General features: G+C 43.1%; 1 protein-coding gene across 1 annotated transcript; it reads right to left on the minus strand.

Annotated features, from left to right (window-relative positions):
• Nucleotides 1-911: 911 nt before the first annotated feature.
• LOC139159696 (major histocompatibility complex class I-related gene protein-like) lies at nt 912-25,064 on the minus strand. The gene is made up of 6 exons (XM_070737024.1): nt 24,826-25,064; nt 20,260-20,535; nt 9,461-9,736; nt 5,893-6,177; nt 4,727-4,804; nt 912-1,209 (listed from the first exon to the last, which is right to left on the minus strand). The coding sequence occupies exons 1-6, from the start codon at nt 25,007-25,009 to the stop codon at nt 1,127-1,129; spliced, it is 1,182 nt and encodes a 393-aa protein (XP_070593125.1). The 5' UTR covers nt 25,010-25,064; the 3' UTR covers nt 912-1,126.
• Nucleotides 25,065-25,996: the final 932 nt, after the last annotated feature.

The following is a 25,996-nucleotide window of genomic DNA, read 5'->3' on the forward strand; positions in this document are numbered from 1 at the left end:
GGCCCCAGGGGAAGAGCCTTCTCTGTGGCGGCCCCGGCCCTCTGGAACCAACTCCCCCCAGATATTAGAACTGCCCCCACCCTCCTGTCTTTCGTAAACTATTCAAGACTCATTTATACCGCCAGGCATGGGGGAGTTGAAATAGCTCTTCCCCCTAGGCCATTACAAGTTATGCATGGTATGTGTGTATGTTTGGTTTTATAATAGGGGTTTTTAGTTGTTTTTTATTATTGGATTGTACATGTTGTGTTTATTATTGTTGTTAGCCGCCCCGAATCTGCGGAGAGGGGCGGCATACAAATCCAATAAATTATTATTATTAATTATTATTAGTGATTGATTGATTGGTTGGTTGGTTGGTTGGTTGGTTGGTTGGTTGGTTGGTTGGTTGGTTGGTTGGTTGGTTGATTGATTGATTGATTGATTGATTGATGGATTGATTGATTGATATGCCTCTCACTCCAAAACAGACTCAGAGTGGCTTATCTTTATCTGTAACTAGCTGAATACCCGTGCTCTGCTACAAAACTGTGATCAGGCTTGATATATCGTCACTTACAGCTTAAAAATTATCGCCCTGTGCTCTCCCCTAGTCTTGCCCCACAGAAGCCTATCCTATCTTATACCCCTTCTCTCCCTCAGCCTTGCCCCACAGAAATCTCCCCTATCCTATCCATTGCTTGCTGTGCGAAAGTAAAACTGAAACTTCTCTCCTCTGCTTGTATTTTACATTTGGAACAGATCTATTTTAGGAGGGGAGGGGGAGTAGAACTCCTTAGCATCAGGGCATGTTATTAAAAATATAGGAGATACTAATGCTCTGACGATCATTTTGAAAAATCTTTTCTTAGTGAGCACTTGGAAGCCAAGAGGAACATACGTGGCAAATTTCAAGTTTATGGTTCTGGAGATTTTGTGATGATGTGTGAGTGGTATTTCGGTTTTATGTATATAGAGATAAGGGAGTGTCCAAGTCCTTCTGCAGATCCCCCGCTCCCAGCTACAATAGCGACCATTATAGAAAATCCTGGTGAAGTTTCCTTCAATTAAATGGACCCAAAGTCTCAATCTTTCTCATGGCTTTGTAGCGCAAATTCTGGTCCCAGTTTTGGTTGCAAGCCAAAGACTACCTGTAGTCCATCACTGCTTCAAGAAGATCATCTGAAGTGGTGGACTCTTCTTCTTTTTCTTTTTTCTTCACCCAATATCCTGAAAGGACAAAAAGAAAAACACTCAAGATGTTCTTCCTCCCTTCACCTCCAAGTCTAAGGTGTCATCAGAAATTACATAGTACTTTCAAAAAAAGGACAGCAAAATTTTTCTTGAACATAAGATGAGGCATGCTGAATCAGGCCAAAGTCCATCGAATCCAGCATTCTGTGTCACACAGTGGCCCACCAATTGTACATGGGGATCTTGAGCAGAAAGAGAGGGCAAGACCCTCCCTTTCCCTTGACCCCCAATAAGTGGTACTCAAGGGAATCCTGCCTGCCTCAACCAACATAGAGGCAGCACTTGGACATTCATTTCAACAACCATCTATATGTTTGGCATCCATGAATCTGTCTAATCCTGCCTTGAATATATCAAGGCTCACAGCTGTCACGACCTCTTCTGGAAGTGAATTCCAAAAACCAATGACCCTCTGGGTGAAGAAATATTTCCCTTGATTTGTCCTCACTTTCTTACCTGTGAGCTTTTGGGAGTGCCCCCTTGTCCTAGTATTGTGTGATAGAGAAAATAATTTTTCTCTATCCACCTTTTCCATCCCATGCATGATTTTATACACTTCGATCAAGTCACCCCTTAAACGCCGTCTTTCAAGGCTGAAGAGACCAAGGCATTGTAACCTGGTATCATAAGGGAGGTGCTCCATTTCCTTTATCAAAGATCCATGGTCAGTGAGAGATCCATGGTCAGTGAACAAGAGGAAAGCTACAGCCCTAATCAGGAATGAAGGATGTGACACTGTGCATTAAGTAGAAGAGGCAACTGGGTGTATTGATTAAGACACTGTTGTGATTAGCTCTGGCCCAGCTCCTGCCCAAGGACTGTGGATGTGGGGGAGACACCCACATGCTGCAGGCCTGTTTTGTCCCCGGTGGAATCTGATGATGAAGGCTCCTCTGACCAAGAAGACATGAGTGACAGGGAGGAGGAGAGTGTGGCAGACAGCTCAGAAGGAGATCAATTATCTAGCTCCTCCTTGGATTCAGAACAAGAGTTAATGATACAGCCACGCATGCAGAGAGCGATGCATAGGCAACAACAACTGAGAGATTATTATCAAAGAAAATGAGGCCACCTGTGGTTGGGTGGGGCTGTGGTAATTAGTGAGGCTGCTATAAATAGCAGCCTGTGGGTTTGGCCATTGTGGAGGATTATCTGATCGTTTGGTATGTTTCCTGACTGCTTTCCTGACTTTGACTTTTTGTGCGCTGATTTTTCCCTGCTTTGAAACTAAACCAGAGCAAAGTGTGTTTCACTTTGTGAAAGAAGGACTTTGAATTGCCTCACAGTTGCAAGCTAAGTATCACAGGACTGATAAGGGACTTGTATAAATTACCAGTTTGTTTGGAGACCAGTGCTTTTTGCTATACCAAAAGAGGGCTTAGTTTAAGTGAATTTTCATTATAAAGAACATTGTTTTGAATTTTCAAACGTGTGTGTGTCTGAAATTTGTACCTGTGAATTTTTGGGAGGATTCTACCAGAGAGCCCAACAGAACAGACACTGGGACTAGAAATTGAAAGATTGTGAGATCAAGTTCTGGGCTTGGTTATGGAGATTGGCAAGATGCCTGGAATCAGTCCACAAAACAGAAGCCAAAACAGATAAGATGAGCAGAGAAACCTTTCTGGCTTGACAATCTGTCGGGTGGACGGGAAACCAGGCCGTGCAAGTGGAGGGCCAGCATGCACAGCTCAATTTGCACAAGTTGACCTGTGTGCTTGCACTCTACTCACGCTGCCCGGATTCAAAAAGGCCATGGCCCAGTACTCAGCTGCAGCCTGAGGGTTGGGCACCGCAGCATCAGGCCAGTCACTCCCTCTCAGCCTAATCCACCTACAGATTGTAATTGTAGGGAAAAGAGAAGGACAGACTTTTCTATATGCTGCTCTGAGACTAATAAATAAATAAGAGCTACTCAGGTCTTATTCTGAGCCTCCCCTCTTTTTTACGATGTAGATTCGAAATCAGAATTTGGAAAACTTATTTTCAACTCCTGTAGAAATGCTGCTGACGGTTAGGTTCCTGTTGAGTTGCCCTCATTCTTATAACACAGTGCATCAGTGCAATAAAAGAGCCTTGGTGACGCAGTGGTTAGAATAAAGTATTGCAACCTAACTGCCAATTGCCAGCCGTTCCATCCTGATTGTCTCAAGGTTGACACAGCTTTCTAACCTCCCGAGGGCAATAAAATGAGAAGCCTTTATGGACATGCACAAACGGGATTGTGAGCACTTGCACAAATGGTGCTGGAAGGCAGTGTGTTGCACAAAAAGAGCCATGAGTGCCCTTGCGATGCTTGGGCAATGCTAGCACTCATATAATACAGTGCTAGTGTGAGGGGGGTGCGTTTATGATGATACTAGCCCCTGTCCGACGTTCAAGACAATTTATTTACTTACTTACTTACTTACTTACTTACTTACTTACTTACTTACTTACTTACTTACTTACTTACTTACTTACTTAACTTACTTACTTACTTACTTACTTACTTAATTAATTAATTAATTAATTAATTAATTAATTATTGGATTTGTATGCCACCCCTCTCCACAGACTCGGGGCGGCTAACAACAGTAATAAAACAGCATATAATAATAATCCAATACTACAAACAGTTAAAAACCCATTATTATAAAAACCAAACATACATACAGACATACCATGCATAAAATTGTAAAGGCCTAGGGGGAAGGAATATCTCAATTCCCCCATGCCAGGCGGTAGAGGTGGGTTTTAAGCAGCTTACCAAAGGCAAGGAGGGTGGGGGCAATTCTAATCTCTGGGGGGAGTTGGTTCCAGAGGGCCGGGCCGCCACAGAGAAGGTTCTTCCCCTGTGTCCCGCCAAGCGACATTGTTTAGTTGACGGGACCCGGAGAAGACCCACTCTGTGGGACCTAACTGGTCGCTGGGATGCTGCACCTGCACGATGCTCGCAGAATAGCTAGCGCCCATGTGACAATGCAGCAGTAGCGCGAGTGGAAGTGTGTGCGTGCATGCACACATTGCCAAGCCACTCTTACATACCTGGTGGCATGTCTCAGTAGTGGTCTGCTGGCCATAAGCTGGGGTCCTCTGTTTTAGACCTCTTGTGATCTACAAGTCACCTTGTGGTGAGATGGGTGGCATGCATAGATCGATCGATAGAGAGAGGGGGGAAGGAGGAGGGAGAAACTGACTCTTCATTTCTCTAAATTTTGAGTGGAGATTTTGAAAGCCATGAATCCTGAAAAGTCTCTCCCTCCCCCCCCTCTCCCCTCCATCCTTCTCTCTCCTGGCCTCCTTAGAATACTGTATTCCAATACTGGCAATTTCCAATGTGTGGACTTCAACTCCCAGAAATCTACAGCTTGCATGGCCACTGTTGAGAATTCTGGGAGGGAAGTCCACACATCTGGGAGTTTCCCAGTTTGGAAAACAAGGGCATCAAGCTTAAACCAGAATGGGTATTTTTCTCTTTCTACAAACCCGTGGTAGGTGGTAGCATACGTACCGATACATCCAGTGAATAATGCCAAAAGGACAACAAAAGCCACCATTCCTCCCCATCTGAAATACGCATCAGTTGAAGCTGCAGTGGGAGGAGAGGAAAAGAGAGTTTCCATCCTGAAATGTGACTGAAATAATTGCATCCGTTTTCTTCTTCTTCTAAAGTTATATACTCAATTTGGCATGAAAAAGTAAAAAAATATTAGGTTTGTAATATCCATATCCTACATTCTAATTAATATGGGTACAATACTCTTTCTCCATTCTTTATTTATAACCCCACATTAATAAGGCCCTTGTTACCTTCTGTTGTAGTTAGCTCTGGCCCAGCTCCTGCCCCAAGGACTGTGGATGTGGGGGAGACATCCACATGCTGCAGGCATGTTTCCCCCACCCCCCCGGTGGAATCTGCTGATGAAGGCTCCTCTGACCAAGAAGACATGAGTGACAGGGAGGAGGAGAGTGGGGCAGACAGCTCAGAAGGAGATCAATTATCTAGCTCCTCCTTGGATTCAGAACAAGAGTTAATGATACAGCCATGCATGCGGAGAGCGATGCATAGGCAGCAACAACTGAGAGATTATTATCAAAGAAAATGAGGCCACCTGTGGTTGGGTGGGGCTGTGGTAATTAGTGAGGCTGCTATAAATAGCAGCCTGTGGGTTTGGCCATTGTGGAGGATTATCTGATTGTTGTGACTGCTTTACTGACTTTGACTTTTTGTGTGCTGATTTTTCCCCGCTTTGAAACTAAACCAGGGCAAAGTGTGTTTCACTTTGTGAAAGAAGAAGGACTGTGAATTGCCTCACAGCTGCAAGCTAAGTATCACAGAACTGATAAGGGACTTGTACAAATTACCAGTTTGGTTGGAGACGAGTGCTCTTTGCTATACCAAAAGAGGGCTTGGTTTAAGTGAATTTTCATTATAAAGAACATTGTTTTGAATTTTCAAACGTGTGTGTCTGAAATTTGTACCTGTGAATTTTTGGGAGGAGTCTGCCAGAGAAACCTTGAACACCTTCAAGGTTTGTTCCCTCCTTTATAATACCTCTTCTAATACACATATTCCCCAGTTTAGGTATTGTGTTGCTTCTAAATATCCCCCACCCAGATTCTTCCGGAGAACACTAGACACACACACACACACACGGTCTTTCTCCAGCCTCTTACCAGCCTTTTCCATGGCGATCTCCAGTGACTGTTGTAGGCCATCATGCTCTACATGACACCGGTAGCGGTCCCTCTCTTTGGGATTGATCCGGATGCTGATCCAGTAGTAGTAGGTCCCATCTGAGTTGGGGACCACGGACCCCTGGAGGGTTTCTTCCAGCCAGACCTCTCCGTCCCTCCTCCAGGAGCCATCGATCTCCTTGGGGTAGAAGCCATGGGCTCGACAGAGAAGACTTTCCATGCCGTCAACCTCTGTCCTGCTGCTCATCGTCACCACTGGGGGCTCTGCTCCAATGTAGAGAATGCAGAGAATTGTCGGGGGGGGGGGGAATGTCATTTGTACACAATGTTTGATCCAGAAATCCTGGTGATGCAGTTATAGGTCTGCTCTGTGGCTCTAGAAAAGCTATGAAGGAACTCCGCCCCCCCACCCCCGAAAGAATGGAAGATTGTCTGGAACTGCAAAACCTCTAGAGAAGCCATTTCCACAAGAGGCATTTTTTCTCTGGAATCAAGCATTCAGTTTTCCTGGCGACAGTACCGATTTATATAAAAATGTTAGGCACCACCCATCTCACTATTTAAATGATAGCAGTGTGGCGGGTTACGTGGTTGGAGGTTAGCAAGCTGGCATTCGAGACCCTGCCATTGCATGGTGGAGTGAGCTCCCATCATTCGCTCCAGCTCCTTAACAGGAATATGAAAGTAGCCCCCAACTGGGTGTTCCCTGGGCAACAGTGATGTCATTGGCTAATTTTTTCAAGCTAGAAGCACTTTTTTTTAAAAAGCACCTTTTAAAAAAGTTGCTTCCAACACTTATGGGGACTATCTACTGTATTTTTCAATGTATAAGACGCACCTTTTTAACACCCACCCACCCCAAAAAAGAGGGTGAAAACTTGGGTGCGTCTTATATACTGAATGTAGCCCCACCCAGCCACCCTCACACTTTGGCGTCTGTCTCCCAGCAATTTACCTGCTTGCAGCAAGCAGCAAAGAGCCTGATTAGCACAAGTAATTGTTTAACAGGCTCCCAACCACTGGGTGATTGAGTTGAAGGCAGGCCGCATGCTAAACTGAAACTGAAACTAGCTGCAAGTAGACAAATTACTGGGACAGACAGGCAGATTTTTATTTTCTCTTGAACTGGATGCAAGAAGGTAAGTCAATAATTATAAATGTCTGTAGAATATACAAATTACAGTAGTACCTCTAGATACGAGTTTAATTCGTTCCAGAACTAAGCTCGTATGTGGAACAACTCATATCTGGAACAAATGGCTTTAGACTTTGTTTTTCCCCTCCGAGATAACCAGAAGCAAGGATTCTTGCGCCACCTAGTGGACGCTCGGCTCGTATCCTGAATTTGAGCTCGGGTCTCGAAAAGAAATTTCTCTCCCCTCGTGGCTCGTAACTTGGAATACAGTGATCCCTCTATTATCGCGAGGGTTCCATTCCAAGACCCCTCGCGATAATCGATTTTTCGCGATGTAGGGTTGCGGAAGTAAAAACACCATCTGCGCATGCGCGCCCGTTTTTTCTATGGCCGCGCATGCGCAGATGGTGGAGTTTGCGTTCCCCGCCGCCCACGCAAAGGGGAAACCCCGATTCAGCTCCTCGCTGCTGCTGCGCTACTGAGCAGATCAGCTGCTGGGCGGCCGAAGGAACCTTCCCTGGGTCTTCCCGGCCGCCCACGCAAAGGGGAAACCCCGGCTCCTCGCTGATGCCCACCGCTCGCCCGCCCGCCAGCAAGAGGGGGAAGACCCAGGGAAGGTTCCTTCGGCCACCCAGCAGCTGATCTGCTCGGCGCAGCAACAGCGAGCAGACGAAGATCGAGGTTTCCCAGCCGCCCACGCAAAGGGGAAACCCCGGATCCTCGCTGATGCCCCCGCTCGCCCGCCCGCCGCCCGCCGCCCGCCAGCAAGAGGGGGAGAGATAGAGAAAGAGAGAGAAGGAAAGAAAGAAATGAGAGAGGGAGGAAGAGAGTGTGAGAGAGGAAGAAGCAAGATAGAGAAAGAGAGAGAGAAAGAAAGAAAGATGAGAAAGGAAGGAAGAGAGTGACGTCATCGGGTGGGAAAAATCGCGATATAGCGTTTCGCGAAGATCGAGATCGCGAAAATCGAGGGATCACTGTACTCGCATGTCGAGCATCTCGTATCTAGAGATACTACTGTATTGGACTTATTTTTTAAAGACTGCTTTATTATTGTTCTAGACAACAAAATGAAGAAGCCTTTTAAAATAAATGCTTGATCTGAAGGGGCCCAGTGGTATTGTGTCTTTTTTTAAATAGCAGAGAATAATGTATACAGTGGAACCTCTCCCTAAGAACGCCTCTATTTACGAACTTTTCTAGATAAGAATCGGGTGTTCAAGATTTTTTTGCCTCTTTTCAAGAACCCTTTTCTACTTACAAACCCGAGCCTCTGAAACTGTAACTGGAAAGGGCAAGGAGAAGCCTCTGTGGGGCCTCTCTAGGAATCTCCTGGGAGGAAACAGGGCCTCTACCCTTCCTGTGGTTTCCCCAATCGCACACATTATTTGCTTTTACATTGATTCCTATGGGAAAAATTGCTGCTTCTTACAAACTTTTCTACTTAAGAACCTGATCACGGAACAAATTAAGTTCGTAAGTAGAGGCACCACTGTACTTGCAAAACCCAGTTAAATTTTAAAGATCTGTAACAGTATAATCTGGAATGTAACAGTGTCTTGTTTTAGTATTAAAATAAGTCTGGTCAGTTAAACCCTGACTTAGTGAGAGTAGAGTAGAGTAGATCTATTTAAATAATTGGAGGAAGTTAGTGTAACTACATTTAAGAAAACTTTCTGGCATTAATATACCGCCATAATGTACATTTCTCCAATACTTTGCTATTTCTAGGGGTCAGGCACACATGAACAGAAATACACAGCAAACATTGTATATCATCTGTGCCATTTGTTGTTTGCTGGGAGGCAAATTGCTGGGAAGCAGAGGCAGAATTTTTTTTTCCAGTTGTTTTCTTTCCCCAAAACTAAGGTGCATCTTATACTCCAAAAACTACGGTGAGTAAGGATGTGTTTTTGTCCTTTTTTCTTTTGCATTTTTCAATCTTCCTAGTGGCCTCCCATCTAATTACAGTAGTACCTCTAGATACGAGCTGCTCCACATGCGAATATTCCAAGTTACGAGCTGAGACGCGAGCAAAATTTCTGTGTGACACCCGAGCTCAAATTCAGGATATGAGTCGAGCGTCCACTAGGTGGCGGAAGAATTCCATTTTTTCCAGTTATCTCAGAGCGAAAAGCCAAATCTAAATGCATTGGTTCGAGATACGAATTGATCGACATACGAGGTCGGCTCTGGCACGAATTAAACTCATATGTCGAGGTACCACTGTACCAAGCAGACCCAACACCAAACAATAGGACTTTTCCAATTCTTCTTTCCTTCAATAACCTGCCACCTTTTGGGGGTTATTCTGTGAATGAGACAACCAGCTCTTTCTTCAGTTGAAGCATTTCCTACCACCCAATTAAGACTGCGAACTGTAAATAAACTCCCTCTCAGTGTTGCCTTCCTTACTTTTCCTTGCCCGGGTTTCTGTGCCGTAGTCCAGACATTTCTTCAGCCAGGCAAAGCACTCCCCTTCTAAGTAAATCTTCTTGCGCAAGCCCCTGTCAAACTCGGCATCCCATTTCTTCTTGGTCATTGCGGCCTCAGTGTTGGCTGCCGTCCAGTTGAGGGTGGCTTTGTTGAAGCTGAGAAAGTCCTCCCCGTCGTAAGCATAGAGGTCATATCCTCTTTTGCTTCCATCTTCCGCCAGCTCACAGCCGTAGAGCCGCTGCCAGACGTGAAGCTCTAAAGGAGAGCAAAATTAGTGAGCCATCCCCACACACTTATGCAAGATCAAAAAGAAAACCCTACCTTAGCTCCAAATTCCAGATTCCCTGAGGAAGGCAAAGGAAAGGGATATTCGTCCATTTTTCCCATCACCAATGCAGCAAGTTTTTTTAAAAAAAATATTCCACAGTTAAAATATAAAATAAAGGGTGGGAGGAAAGGAAGAAAGAAATTAACAACCATCCGAACCCTAATAATAAAAATAGAAAACCATGTGTACAAAAAAAGGGAAGAAAGAAAGAATATATCATTTACACGGACATCAAACGTAGAAAGTCCACCCAGCTTAAATGCTGATAAATATATCAAAAATATTGATTGTGTTCTCCTCCCCTTGTATAACAGGCCTACAAACTGTTATAAATTTGCCTATAAACTGTTATAAACTTTCTCATCTTTTAGAGACCTTTCTAAACCCGGATAAAGGGTCTGTTTTCTAGGATCACGATGGCCTAAATTGGTCTCCTTCAAAATGGGTACATGAGTGCATGTATAGAAACTGATACAAATGCATCCACCATGTCACCGGGGTCCTAAGGACCAGCTTCCCAGTTCTGATTGAAGCAGGACAAAGACACACGATTTGCAAAGTTTTATTCAAGCTTAGAAAGAAAGCAAAAAGCAGGTTGGGGGATCAGCCAAGCCTTCTGAAAACGGGCAGGTTCTTTGACTTTCCAGCCTAGCACTGCTGATTGTTTTGCATTTCTCTTAGAAGTCTAAAAGACTTCTTAGAATTTCCTCCTAGTGTGACCATTAGGCCATTTTTAGTGTTTTCTCCATAATTGAATTTCTTCTCCAGAACATTTTAAGTAAGCAAATTATAACACTGTACAATACTGTGTTCATAGCACAGGAGTCCCTATCCCTGGGCCATGGCCCAGTACTGGTCCATAACCCATTCGGAACCAGATCATGTGAGCACGTATGTAGCTTCACCCTGCGTGAGCAGTGAGTGAGCACCTGAGTGCATGCAGCTCCACTTGCGCTCGCAAATGGGCACGCACACTGCCGCTCAAAACACAAAGCTCTACAGTGGTACCTCATCTTACGAACGCCTCTTCTAACGAACTTTTCTAGATAGGAACCCGGTGTTTAAGATTTTTTTGCCTCTTCTTCCGAACTATTTTCATCTTATGAACCCAAGCAGCTGCTGCTGGGATGGAGGGGTTTCTTTTTTTTCCCCTTTTTTGAAGAAAGAAAAAGGAGGGGGCGGCTTGGAGGAGGAAAGATTTTGCAGAAAACAGAAAGGGTGTCTTTTGAAGAAATAAAAGGGAGGGGCGCCCCCCCTTGCCTTTCTTCCTTCCCACTCACCCTTTAGCCTAGCCCTGCTTCTTCCACCCGCCCCCTTTAGCTGCTCCTCCCTGCCCTCTGTTCGCCTCCCTTCTAAAATTTGGGATTTTCCTGAAGGATTTGCATGCATTATTTGCTTTTACATTGATTCCTATGGGAAAACATTGTTTCATCTTACGAACTTTTCACCTTACGAACCTCCTCCTAGAACTAAGTTCGTATCATGAGGTACCCACTGTATTTGTGTTCCAGAACACATGGAGCTGCATTCACTCACAGGCGTGCCCTTCACATCGCACAGAACCATCCCCTGCCCCCACTAGCCCACCAAGCTGAAATGTTGGGGACTGCTGGTATAGCATATTTGCACCCACTCCTTTGATCCCTAATTACTAATTATCCCCCCTTTACCATTCTAGAGCCCAGGAAAAGTTTATGAAATTAATTAGCATTACCATTTCATTACCCTAGACTGAAAAAAAAAGGCAGTTGACCGGCAGGTAATTCTCTGGCTTGTAAACCTTTGATCTTGGTCTGGCTGTTGACCAAAACCCAAGATAGTATAGTTTCATCCATCGAAAAACACCGCTTACATGCTCCATCGACTTTCATTGTTCAGCTTCTTCTCTCTTGGCAGATGGATTAATCCCGTTTATAATGGATTAATCCATTGATCACTAGGCAGCAAACAAAATAAGAGACAACATTCCATTAACATTCCACACACAACTCAAAAGAGGTCAGTTTAGGCCCCCGTAAAATCTGAAATCCCACATACCATACAACCCCACCAGATCGCCACTAAGTTATTACATCGGAACCGTAGTATTTGGGGAAAGAGCCTGAGAAAGTGATTAACCTTCAACCTAACTATCCTAGTTTATTTTCTTATTGGCAGAGCAAATATCAATTATTTAGATTGATGGTTTTGAATGGATGGCAAGATTTTGAAGAGTCAACCAGCTGGGAAGATGCAACTTCCCAGTTCTATGATACTAAGAACGACTCTTGTCTAGATCAGCTGTCTCCCCCAAATTTGGCCCCTGTAAGATTTGTGGACTTCAACCACACGGGCTGAAGAATTCTGGGAGTTGAAGTCCACAAGTCTTAAAAGTTGCCGACTTTGGAGACCCCTAATCTAGATCATTGCATACAGAGATAGAAAATCAGATACAGGTACTCCTCGACTTATAACCACTCATTTAGCGACCATTCAAAGTTACAACAGCACTGAAACAAGTGACTTTATTTACATATTCATACATTCATTCAATCAATTTCTGAAGCCACTCAACCTCAACCAAAGGACTGTGGGCGGCTTACAATTATAAAATTATAAAACAATTTAAACAATTTAAAATACATTCAAAGAGTAAAAACACCCACAAAATAAAGGAGTAGAAACAATATCCATGCTGGTTAACAAGCTAATAGTAAAACCAAGTACAGTGATGCCTCATCTTACAAACGCCTTGTCATACAAACTTTTCGAGATACAAACCCGGGGTTTAAGATTTTTTTGCCTCTTCTTACAAACTATTTTCATCTTACAAACCCATCGCCGCTGCTAGCATGCCCTGCCTCTGGACTTCCGTTGCCAGCGAAGCACCCGTTTTTGCACTGCTGGGAGTCCCCTGAGGCTCCCCTCCAAGGGAAACCCCACCTCCGGACTTCCGTGTTTTTGTGGTGCTGCAGGGGAATCCCAGCAGGGATATCCCAGCAGTGCAAAAACTGGCGCTTCGCTAGCAACGGAAGTCCGGAGATGGGGTTTCCCAGCGAGGGAAGCCTCAGTGAAATCGCAGCATCGCAAAAACACAGAGGTCCGGAGGTGGGGTTTCAAGGACTTTGGTGTTTTTGCGATGCTGCGATTTCATTGATGCTCCCTTCGCTGGGAAACCCAACCTCCGGACTTCCGTTGCCAGCGAAACGCTCGTTTTTGCAATGCTGGGATTCCCCTGCTGGGATTCCCCTGCAGCATTGCAAAAACACAGAAGTCCAGAGGTGGGATTTCCCATGGAGGGAAACCTCAGGGGAATCCCAGCCGCGCAAAAACGGGCGCTTTGGCTGGCAAAAAGGGTGAATTTTGGGGTTGCAGCATTAATCGCTTTTCCATTGATTCCTATGGGAAACATTGTTTCGTCTTACAAACTTTTCACCTTAAGAACCTCATCCCAGAACCAATTAAGTTTGTAAGACAAGGTATCACTGTAACAGGATCCTTAACACATTTATTTATTTATTATTAGAGTTGAAAGGGACCTTACAGGTCATCAAATTCAACCCCCTGCCGGAGCAGGAAATCCTACAGCACCCAGCCAAATGGCAGTCCAATCTCCTCTTGAAAATGTCCAAAGTTGGGGAGTCCAAAACCTCCGCTGGCAGGCCATTCCACTGGTTGATCGCTCTCACTGTCAGGAAATTCTTTCTTATCTCCAGGTTGAATCTTTCCTTGGTCAGTTTCCAACCGTTGTTCCTTGTCCGTCCCTCTGGTGCCCTGGAAAACAGTGTGTCCCCCTCCTCTCTGTGGCAACCCCTCAAGTACCTGTATACAGCTATCATGTCCCCCCTAGCCCTTCTTTTTACTAGACTATCCATGCCCGGTTCCAGCAACCTTTCCGACATTCCGAGCCCTACAAACAGAGCCAAGTTTTTAAAGGTTTGTGAAAAGCCAACAGAGTTGGGAGTCATTCTACTCTCTGTTAGGAGAAGATTCCATAGGGCAGTGGTGAAATGCTTCTGATTCGTTCATGTCTGTGAGTCGTTGGAGAGCTGGTCAGGAAGGGAGCGCGAGGCTCCGCTTACCCACCCAGATGCCACCATTTGGGTTCTTTTATCCTCTGCACATGCGCAAAATATAAATAATATGTCGGTCTATGCATTTTATGTGTGAGTAATACTTATAGTATTATATAGAATTACATGCTCTGCAGGAGAGAAATATTGTAGAATTCTGTTTGTTTGTTTGTTTGTTTGTTTGTTTTTTTGTTTGTTTGTTTGTTTGTTTACTTACTTACTTACTTACTTACTTACTTACTTACTTACTTACTTACTTACTTACTTACTTACTTACTTATTGGATTTGTATGCCGCCCCTCTCCGTAGACTCGGGGTGGCTAACAACAGTAATAAAAAACAGCATGTAAATCCAATACTAAGACAACTAAAAAACCCTTACTGTAAAACCAAAAATCCATACATACAAACATACCATGCATGAATTGTAAAGGCCTAGTGGGAAAGAATATCTCAGTTCCCCCATGTCTGACAGCAGAGGTGGGTTTTAAGGAGCTTACGAAAGGTGAGGAGGGTGGGGGCAATTCTAATCTCCAGGGGAATTGGTTCCAGAGGGCCGGGGCCGCCACAAAGAAGGCTTTTCACCTGGGCCCCGCCAAACGACATTGTTTTGTTGACGGGACCCGGAGAAGGCCCACTCTGTGGGACCTAACTGGTCACTGGGATTTGTGCGGCAGAAGGCGATCTTGTAGATACCCTGGTCTGGTGCCATGAAGGGCTTTATAGGTGATGACTAACACTTTGTTTGTTTGTTTTGTCAGGTACATATTGGTGGTATACAGTGATATAATAATATTTATATACATGATACTAGTAAAAGAAAAACAGTAGGACAGGGGACAGAAAGCACTCTCGTGCACTTATGCACACCCCTTACTGACCTCTTAGGAATCGGGAGAGAATTATATATTATATACAATTATATACATGTTGTAAGCCGCCCTGAGTCTAAGGAGAAGGGCAGCATAAAAATTGAATGAATGAATGAATGAATAAATAATTAAATAAATAAATAAGTATAGAACTGTGTGTTCTGAGTGGAAGTATTATTGTTTAGCTGCTGTGTGTATAGAACTGTGTGTTCTGATATCTGGTTTGTATATGATTGCTTGATATATCTGTGTATGAACTGGATTGCTTACTGACTATTCTATTGAATATATGTAGAATAATATTTATACTCTACTTATATTAGTCTGGTTTATTGGCTGAATATCTACCATTGCCCCATCTACTCTGTAAAAGCTTGTTCTGGAATATTATAAACAATTCCTAAGCATTTTAACAGGTCTCCTGGCCACCAGGCTGCAGGAGTGGTTTGTTGATATATATGTGCACGCACGCAACCCCTCCCAGTCATGCTCCCATTGCCGCAAGTGTTGCACATGCGTTCATGGTCCCATTTGCATCACATGAGCATTCACGATCCCATCACGCACTTGCAGCTTATGTGAACACGCAGATGTGCATAAAGATGCCCGCAATTTCCCCCCCTCCACCCCCATCCCTGTGCCACCAAACCAGGGTTGGGGAACTCTGATCTCGCGCATCCCCAACTCCCAAAGGAAGCCTTTGCACTCCTCACTGACAGTCCAAGTAGGAGCTTATTCGAGGCCGATTCCGGTTATCAACTTCTGCAGACTCTGGAACCCAGTTGCTATGCTTCTTGATTCAGCCATTCAGTTCTGAGCCGGTTGTCCCATCCATTCCTCTCCAATTTCATCTTCATTATTGTTGTGGTTAGCTCTGGCCCAGCTCCTGCCCCAAGGACTGTGGATGTGGGGGAGACATCCACATGCTGCAGGCCTGTTTTGTGGAATCTGCTGATGAAGGCTCCTCTGACCAAGAAGACATGAGTGACAGGGAGGAGGAGAGTGTGGCAGACAGCTCAGAAGGAGATCAATTATCTAGCTCCTCCTTGGATATGGAACAAGAGTTAACGATACAGCCACGCATGCGGAGAGCGATGCATAGGCAGCAACAACTGAGAGATTATTATCAAAGAAAATGAGGCCACCTGTGGTTGGGTGGGGCTGTGGTAATTAGTGAGGCTGCTATAAATAGCAGTCTGTGGGTTTGGCCATTGTGGAGGATTATCTGATTGTTGTGTTTCGTGCTTGCTTTGCTGACTTTGACCTTTTGTGTGCTGATTTTCCCCCGCTTTGAAACTAAACCAGAGCAAAGTGGAAAGAAGAAGGACTGTGAATTGCCTCACAGCTGCAAGCTAAGTATCATAGAACTGATAAGGGTCTTGTACAAATTACCAGTTTGTTTGGAGACGAGTGCTCTTTGCTATACCAAAAGAGGGCTTCGTTTATTTGCATTTTCGGTATAAAGAACATTGTTTTGAATTTTCAAACGTGTGTGTGTCTGAAATTGTACCTGTGCATTTTCGGGAGGATTCTACCAGAGAGCTCGACAGAACAATTATATTGTCCTTGCCACTTCCACCATCATCTTCAGTCTCGGCTGGGCGTTTCTGTTCTCCTAACCAGATTCTGCTGCTGCCACACTTCTCCCTCATCGGTTTTTACCAGCATGGACCTTTGCCTTTGGCTCGGTGTCTCTTGTCTCCAGCCTCCTGCTGAAGCTCCATCCTTCAGCGTCACTATTGCTACAGATGTAAACACCATTAGTTCTGGGCTAGGCTTGGCACCTCCAACTTCCAAGCTACAGCTGGAGGTCTGACCTCATTTTGCCTTCGCCTTCACCCCTGCTCAGGGCCTTATGTCCACATTTCCAGCCCCAGCTCTGATTCCCAGCTGGAGATCATATCCTGCTGGGCTTTCAAACTTGACTCAACGGCATCTGACACCAGCTCCATCCTTTCATCTATCAGCCTTGCCACTAGGCAAGCAGACCTGGACAAGCAAGGTAGAAGGTAGAGGTGAGTGTGCAGTGGGGTGATAGGGGTTCATCCTCTTTTAATGACCCCATTATCCCTTGTGGGATGGAGTCTGAGCAACTGAATGAAGCCGAGTGTTCCTTGGCCAGATGTCCCTCTTGTTGCCAATGTGGAGTTATATTAAAGCAATGTGCCCAGAGAGAGAAATATGTGCCTCTACCTAGGATCAAACTCTCAGCCTCCAGTTGCACCTCTAGACTACCTCTAGTGGGATGATAGGGGTTCCCCAGAGAATAACAAGTATTAGAAGTCTTCTAGTTGAATTCCCTATTCAAGCAGAAGATCTATATCATTTCAGACCACTGGTTGTCCAATCTCCTCTTAAAAAGCTCCAGTGATGGAGAACCCTCAACTTCTGGAGGCAAGCGGTTCCACTGGTTAATTATCCTCACTGTCAGGAAGTTTCTCCCTAATTCTAGGTTGCTTTCCTCCCTGATTAGTTTCCACCCGTTATTTCTTGTTTTGCCTTCTTATGCTTTGGAAAATAAATCGACACCCCTCCTCTTCGTGGGCTGCCTCTCAAATATAGGAATACAGTAGTATCCCTAGATACGAGCATAATTCGTTCCATAAGGGAGCTTGTATCTCGAGGCAACTCGTATCTGGAACAAGTTGTTTTTCCCCTCCGAGATAACTAAAAGCAAGGATTCTTGCGCCACCTAGTGGACGCTCGGCTCGTATCCATAATTTCTGCTTGGGAATAGAACAGAAATGTCTCTTCCCTCGTGGCTTGTATCTTGAAATACTCGCATGTAGAGCAGCTCGTATCTAGAGGTACTACTGTACTGCTATTATGTCACCCGCTAGTCCTTCTTTTAATTAAACTAGAATGTCTCAAAACACTCACCCGCCTCTCACCCCCCACTTCATGGCAGGGAGCCTTGCACTCTGCAACAGCTCGCGGGTGCCATTTTCTCTCCGATCCTCGACTTACAACCGGTCCTTGTGTTTGCAATCACTGCAGCATCCCACACAACCGTGTGATCAAAATTCAGGCATTTGGCAATTATTGTGTATTTATAGCATGCCGGAGTTGCGTCATCGCCATTTGCTGTCTTCCCCGCCGGTTTCTGACAAGTCAGCCGGGGGGAGGGAGGGGGATTGGGGTGGGCAACGACATTGGATTTCTTTAATGACTGTGTGATTGACTTAACAGCTGCAGTGATTTGGTTAACCACCACGGTGAAAAGGTCATAGAATCGGGCACAACCCACTTCCCAATTGCTTTGCTTAGCAGCAGAAATTTTTGGCCCTACTTGTGGTTGTAAGTCGAGGACTACCTGCAATCTAATGGAAGATTTGGCTTGGTTGCCTGGAACCGCACTTTCTTATCTTCATATTCTTATTTTAATTCTTCTTATTTTATGTATTTTGATTCATGATGAATATATTGAAGAGCCGGGGTGGCGCAGCAGGTAGAGTGTGCTGTACTGCAGGCCACTGAAGCTGACTGTAGATCTGAAGGTCAGCGGTTCAAATCTCATCATCGGCTCAAGGTTGACTCAGCCTTCCATCCTTCCGAGATGGATAAAATGATTGTGAGAGCAATATGCTGGCTCTGCTAAAAAGTGCTATTGCTAACATGTTGTAAGCCGCCCTGAGTCTAAGGAGAAGGGCGGCATTAAAATAAAATAAAATAAAATAAAATAAAATAAAATAAAATAAAATAAAATAAAATAAAATAAAATAAAATAAAATAAAATAAAATAAAATAAAATAAAATAAAATAAAATAAAATAAAATAAAATAAAATAAAATAAAATAAAATAAAATAAAATAAAATAAAATAAAATAAAATAAAATAAAATAAAATAAAATAAAATAAAATAAAATAAAATAAAATAAAATAAAATAAAATAAAATAAAATAAAATAAAATAAAATAAAATAAAATAAAATAAAATAAAATAAAATAAAATAAAATAAAATAAAATAAAATAAAATAAAATAAAATAAAATAAAATAAAATAAAATAAAATAAAATAAAATAAAATAAAATAAAATAAAATAAAATAAAATAAAATAAAATAAAATAAAATAAAATAAAATAAAATAAAATAAAATAAAATAAAATAAAATAAAATAAAATAAAATAAAATAAAATAAAATAAAATAAAATAAAATAAAATAAAATAAAATAAAATAAAATAAAATAAAATAAAATAAAATAAAATAAAATAAAATAAAATAAAATAAAATAAAATAAAATAAAATAAAATAAAATAAAATAAAATAAAATAAAATAAAATAAAATAAAATAAAATAAAATAAAATAAAATAAAATAAAATAATAAAATAAAATAAAATAAAATAAAATAAAATAAAATAAAATAAAATAAAATAAAATAAAATAAAATAAAATAAAATAAAATAAAATAAAATAAAATAAAATAAAATAAAATAAAATAAAATAAAATAAAATAAAATAAAATAAAATAAAATAAAATAAAATAAAATAAAATAAAATAAAATAAAATAAAATAAAATAAAATAAAATAAAATAAAATAAAATAAAATAAAATAAAATAAAATAAAATAAAATAAAATAAAATAAAATAAAATAAAATAAAATAAAATAAAATAAAATAAAATAAAATAAAATAAAATAAAATAAAATAAAATAAAATAAAATAAAATAAAATAAAATAAAATAAAATAAAATAAAATAAAATAAAATAAAATAAAATAAAATAAAATAAAATAAAATAAAATAAAATAAAATAAAATAAAATAAAATAAAATAAAATAAAATAAAATAAAATAAAATAAAATAAAATAAAAATAAAATAAAATAAAATGTAGGTAGGTAAGTAGATGTAGGTAGATGTAGGTAGGTAGACAGACAGACAGACAGACCTCTCTCTAGCCAGCCCAGCAGCTGGTGGCTATATAAACTGAACAGAGAAGTGGCTGGGTGTTTTTGGTGTTGAAGAAGATGAATGAGAGAAGGTGTTTATTTCGAAAACTAAAAAAGCCTGAATCAGCCTAAGTTAAGATGTTGGTTGAGGCAGGCAGGATTCCCTTGAGTACCATTTGTTGGGAGTCAAGGGACAGGGAGGGTTTTGCCTTCTCTTTCTGCTCAAGATCCCCATGGACAATTGGTGGGCCACAGTGTGACACAGAATAGTGGACTCGATGGGCTTTGGCCTGATTCAACATGGCTCTTCTTATGTTCTTAAGTTAGAAGTGTTGCTATTCTTCAGAAGGAGAGCTCACAAAAAGACGTAATGGAGGAACAGAATTATAGTCGCTTTGAGGGAGGGTAGCATGGTGAAAACCAGTTTAACCTTTGAATACTCGTAGGTGTGTGTTGCCTAGGGGCAGGGGGTGCTAAATTGGCTCTCTGGGGTTTTGGAGTACCCTAAACTGGATATACATAAAAGAAATAGTGACACCAACTAATATGTTTTTTAAAAAGCATGTGAAGGACGAGGGGATTTTCTTCCCATGTGTAAATTAGACTGGCCCAAGGATGTGAGACTTCCTGGCCTTACCTCGGCTCTCGTTTTTCTGCTGCAGGATATTCTCCAGGTCCCTCCGGAACCGTTGCCCAGAATGGGAGGCTCTGTGGGTCATCCAATTCCAGAAGTGGGGGTCCTCTTCTTCAATCTTCTTCATCCAGGGGGCTCGGGACACGGCCCGCTCGGTGAAGCTGTTGTAGGAACCCGCAAGGAAGCCGTCCCCATAGCCCAGGACAGTGAACTGGGGCAGGTCCCCAATGGGTTCTGATAGGGCAGTGTACAGATAAAGAAGAGAATGGATTTGTCCATCTGGAAAATAAAGGCAGAGTTTCAGGTATGACAGGAAGGAACACTTCTGCACCGTTGAATCGGGTCATTTGTTGACGGCAATCAATTCAGTCTCTTAAGATTTCAAATTTTCTGGAGACAGAAAAGGTTATAGGAAGACCTTGACTTATGACCACCATTGAGTCCAAAGGAGTTCTGCCCCATTTTACAACCTTTCTTACCACAATTAAGTGAATCACTGCAGTTGATAAGTCAGTGTTGGCTTGTCTCGGTTAGCTATGCTATGAAACCTTCGACAATACCGAGCAGAGAATTTTAACAGAGCGTGGATGTGTGATAAAGCCAAGGCACAGACTTAGTTAAATAACTATTATTTACATATAAACAAAATATAAACAATCCAAAATATGCACGTAGCGAATACAGAATATAGATAACAAGCACGAAGCTAAAATATAATATAGATAAAGCACGAAGCTGAAATATAATACAATGGTACCTCATGATATGAACCCCTCGTCTTACGAACAACCCGAGATACGAACCCGGGGTTCAGAAAATTTTTGCCTCTTCTTACGAACTTTTTTCTTCTTACGAACCCGCCGCCGCCGAGAAGCCCCACCGCCCGGCTGTCGCTTTTTGAAACAGCCGGGGGGCTTCCCAGCGTCCTGCTGAACCCAAATGCCAAACCCAAACTTCCGGGTTCGGTGTTCGGGAGGCCTCTGAGAAGCCCCCCGGCTGTTTTAAAAGGTGACAGCCAGGCGGCGGGGCTTCTCGGAGGCCTCCCGAATGCCAAACCTGGAGGTTCTGCAAAAGTTCGGGTTCGGGAGGCCGCTGGGAAGCCCCGCCGCCCGGCTGTCACCTTTTAAAACAGCCGGGGGGCTTCTCGGCGGCCTCCCGAACGCCGAACCCGGAAGTTCGGGTTTGGCGTTCGGGTTCAGGAGGACGCTGGGAAGCACCCCCGGCTGTTTCAAAAGGTGACAGCCGGGCGGCAGTGTTTTTTTGCGTTTTTTGTTGTTGTTGCACGGATTAATGGATTTTACATTGTTTCCTATGGGAAACAACGTTTCGTCTTACGAACTTTTCGTCTTACGAACCTCCCCCTGGAACCAATTAGGTTCGTAAGACGAGGTATTACTGTATAGATAAAGCACGAAGCTTATACAATACAGATAAAGCACGAAGCTTATACAAGCACAGAGCTTAGACACGACTCCCCCGTCTCAGGCAAAAGTAAAGTAACAAGGAAGTGACTGGGCAAACTCATGAGCTTTTATAGCTTCAATGACGAAATAGCCTTGAACATTAACTCTTCAAGCAAATGTTAACTCTTTGAGTGCACATTAGCCCTTTAAGTACAAGTTTGGTACAGTTTACAATATGCAGTTTATAATGGCAATCCCTAACACACATGTACCCTGTACTAACAGTCAGTAACCTGGTTGTTAAGTAAAATGATGATGATGACAACAAAGATGGTTAGGGAACTGGAGGCTAAAGCATATGAGGAACCATTGCAGGACCTGGGCATGGCTAGTTTAATGAAAAGAAGAACTAGGGGAGGCATGATGGTAGTGTTCCAATATCTCAGGAGCTGCCATAAAGAAGAGGGAGTCAACCAGGGGTGGGCTACTGCCCGGATTTTGGGGGGGGGAAGGCAGAGGGGTAGCAAAAATGGAGCTCCATCCCAGAGCACCCAATTTGCACTGAAAGATGTTGAAAGAAATTGCAGGGCATCCTGCATAAGTCGCACCCACAGTGTGGTAGTAAAAACTTTGGAAGCCCTTCACTGGAATCAACCTATTCTCCAAAGCACCTGAGGGCAGGACAAGAAGCAATGGATGGAAACGAATCAAGGAAAAAAGCAACTTAGAACTAAGAAGAACTTTGCTAATGGTCTTGTGCTGGTAGAATCGAGAGATAGTTAGCTTGGATTAAGAGATGTTGCTTTAAGAGATTGCATTAGGGGGAATGTAACCAGATTGCACCTCACTTTGCTGATCTAAGATAAACAGTAGAAGAGAACAAACAAGAGAGAAAATATTTTCATAGTTCAGGGCGTATTTAAACATACATTTAAGGTTGTCCAAAGTTCACATTCTATTATTCTGGCTAGATTCCCAGATTTCTCCTATGCCCTTTGGGAGTTTCCAAAGCCACCTGAGATCCACCCAATAACAGGTGGTTTTTTCTTCTGCTCTTCCATTGGTTGTCCTTGTAACACACCTCCGCACACCTCTGGGCAACCAAGCACCTGACTGTCATTTATCAGGGAGTGCCGTTGGGCAAGGTTCCACCTTTGATCCCTCTGTCAAATTTAAATGGCCAACCTTCTCTGAGCTACCTCCAACACTGGAAGGGACCTTGGAGGTCATCTATTCTAGCCCCCTGCTCAAATTGGAAACCCTGTATCATTTCAGAGAGAGGACTGTCCAGTCTCGTCTTAAAAACCTCCAGCAATAAAGCACCCACAATTTCTGAAGACAAGCCCTTCCACTGGTTAATTGTCCTCACTGTTAGGAAGTTTCTCCTCAATTCCAGGTTGCTTCTCGTCTTGTTTAGTTTCCATCCATTGCTTCTTGCCTTGCTTCCGGTGCTTTGGAAAACAATTGGACCAGCCACCCCCTCCTCTTTCTGGTAGCCCCCCAAATATTGCCATCCTGTCATCCCCCAAATCCTAGTCCTTTTCTCCAGACTGGCCAAATCCAAATCCTGCAATTATTCTCCCTATATTTTTAGTCTCCAAGTCTTTAATCCTCTTGGTTGCTTTTCTTTACCATTTCTCCAAAGGCTCAAAGTATCAAAGGAATCACACCAGTTTAATAAAATGTAAAAATATCATTAAGGCATACAAAAGATTAGATACTAACAGATGCAGTGGACTATTGCAAGATCTCCAATGTCTCCTGAGACCTTCCCTCCCCTGATGACCCAATCAGATGACCCAATCCCTCCCTGAAGGACCTTCGGAATAGAATAGAATTCTTTATTGGCCAAGTGTGATTGGACACACAAGGAATTTGTCTTTGGTGCATATGCTCTCAGTGTACATAAAAGAAAAGATACATACTTTATATCTAATACAAGAGGGTCAATCCCTGCCAACAACAGATTAAAGGAAAACATCAGTGATGAAAGCCAACCACAACAGCATACGTTGCTTACAAAACTCTCTGGGCTGTTGGTGTCTTGTCCCTTTAGGACCTCCCTCTATGATGGTGACTTTATCATGGTTTTTTCTTAAGTTAATATTTAAACCGTGCGGGAGAAATGGATGATAGAGGGAGCAGGAGAGTAGACAGACAAACAGATGATATAGACAGATGGTGTAGAGAGAAGAGAAGAGAAGAGACGAGAGAACAGCATTGCATAGCAAAGAAACATAGAAACATAGAAGACTGACGGCAGAAAAAGACCTCATGGTCCATCTAGTCTGCCCTTATACTATTTCCTGTATTTTATCTTAGGATGGATATATGTTTATCCCGGGCATGTTTAATTAAATTCAGTTACTGTGGACTTGACATATTTAAATGTTTCGATCATGTCCCCCCCTTTTCCTTCTGTCCTCCAGACTATACAGATTGAGTTCATTAAGTCTTTCCTGATACATAGCATAGCATAGCATAGCATAGCATACAATAGAATTATATAGAATAGGATAGGAAGGGATCGGATGGGATGGGACAGGATAGAATATAATTCTTTATTGGCCAAGTGTGGTTGGACACACAAGGAATTTGTCTTGGTGCAGATGCTCTCTGTGTACATAAAAGAAAAAATGCATTTGTCAAGAATCATGAGGTACAACACTTAATGATTGTCATAAGGGTCAAATAAGCAATGAAGAAACAATCAATATTAATAAAAATCTTAAGCATACTTGCAACAAGTTACAGTCATAAATAAACTGGGTTTAAACTAACTTCGCGGAGAGGGAGAATGTTTTTCCTAAGACGGAGATTTTTTTGGAAGGCCTTTGCAATGCGGGCGCAATGGTACGCTTGGGCTGAGACCCACGGGCGCTGTAATCCGGCTCCCTTTGGCGAGCTCTCGGTCGTACGGTACCTACCCACCTGCTCCACGCCGCGCGCGATTCGTGGCTCGTGGATTCGTCTCTACCTCTCGCCGCGTCCATCCCGTGGTTTTGCCCTCGCAGCAGCATCAACGATCCTGGCGCGCAGGCCAGGCGGGGCGAGAGGAGAGGAGATCACCCCAAGCGGAGCCCACGCGATGAAGCCCCCTCCTCCCCGCCTTTCTCTCTTTACTCCGCCGCCCGTGGGCGCCACGCGCGCTCTCCCCGCCACTCACCGGCCCAGCTGCTGCGCAAGGGGAGCAAAAAAAGCGCCTGGAAGAGGAAGAGGAAGAGGCGCTTCGTTATCTCGCGGTCTGCAGCCCCTCGGAACCCAGCCTCCCTCGGCTCCCCGGGCCCACGGGGTAGCCTTCTTTCGGTGAGGTCCCGGAGGATCCGGAGGGAAAGATTCAGGCGGTCCATAAGATCGAGCTTCCGAATAACAACCGCTCTTAGGAACGAACCTCCCGGAACTGCAGAGCCCGATGAGAGCTCCGGCTGATGTAAACCCAACAATGTGGCATGATGGATCGCTCCGCCTCCCACGAGCCACAAACCGCGCCCGAGTGGAAAGTACCTGGCCGGAGGCAGCGATCAGGTGCGGGCGCGACAGGGAAGGAAGACGGCCAGTCGCTTTATTTTTTATTTTATTTATTTATTTATTTATTTTGTCCAATACACAAAGCATATTGAGGGCAATAGGCATGGCCGCCATCAGGAATTTGGGGGCCCCATTCAGCCTAGGTGTCTGCCCCCTCCCCCGCGCCATTTTAAAACTAAACAAATAATTCCCTCAGCACTGTCAGACTTTCTACTAAATCTGCAGTTCTATTCTACTAGTTTTTCTCATCATTCCTATCACCCATTTCCTCCCATGTTGACTGTATGACTGTAACTTGTTGCATATATCCTAAGATTTTTATTAATATTGATTGTTTCCTCATTGCTTATTTGACCCCTATGACAATCATGAAGTGTCGTACCACATGATTCTTGACAAATGTATATTTTATTTTAAGTACGCTGAGAGCATATGCACCAAGACAAATTCCTTGTGTGTCCAATCACACTTGGCCAATATTGTCTTCACCATCCATGGAATTCTCGGTTTTCTCTGCTGAAGTTCAAAGGTGTCGGTGGTGTTGCTCTTCTGCTTTTTCAGGTCTTTTTTATTATTCATTCATTCATTCATTCATTCGAGTTGAAAGGTACCTTACAGGTCATCAAGTCCAACCCCCTGCCCAAGCAGGAAACCCTACACCTCCCCAGCCAGATGGCAGTCCAATCTCCTCTTGAAAACATCCAGAGTTGGAGCGTTCACAACCTCTGCTGGCAGGCTGTTCCACTTGTTGATCGCTCTGACCGTCAGGAAGTTCTTCCTTATCTCCAGGTTGAATCTCTCCTTGGTCA

This window comes from Erythrolamprus reginae, chromosome 2 (genome assembly GCF_031021105.1).
Source record: "Erythrolamprus reginae isolate rEryReg1 chromosome 2, rEryReg1.hap1, whole genome shotgun sequence".
In the NCBI taxonomy this organism is placed as follows: Eukaryota; Metazoa; Chordata; class Lepidosauria; order Squamata; family Dipsadidae; genus Erythrolamprus; species Erythrolamprus reginae.

Bases quoted from the DNA above. Each gene is read 5' to 3' on its own strand.
- LOC139159696 (XM_070737024.1), bottom strand. From the start codon at position 25,009: ATGGACCGCCTGAATCTTTCCCTCCGGATCCTCCGGGACCTCACCGAA. The intron at 4,805-5,892 runs GTAAGAGGCTGG...CTCCCACTGCAG, and splicing joins GATCGCCATGGAAAAGGCTG to CTTCAACTGATGCGTATTTC. The intron at 1,210-4,726 runs GTACGTATGCTA...TTGTCCTTTCAG, and splicing joins ATTATTCACTGGATGTATCG to GATATTGGGTGAAGAAAAAA.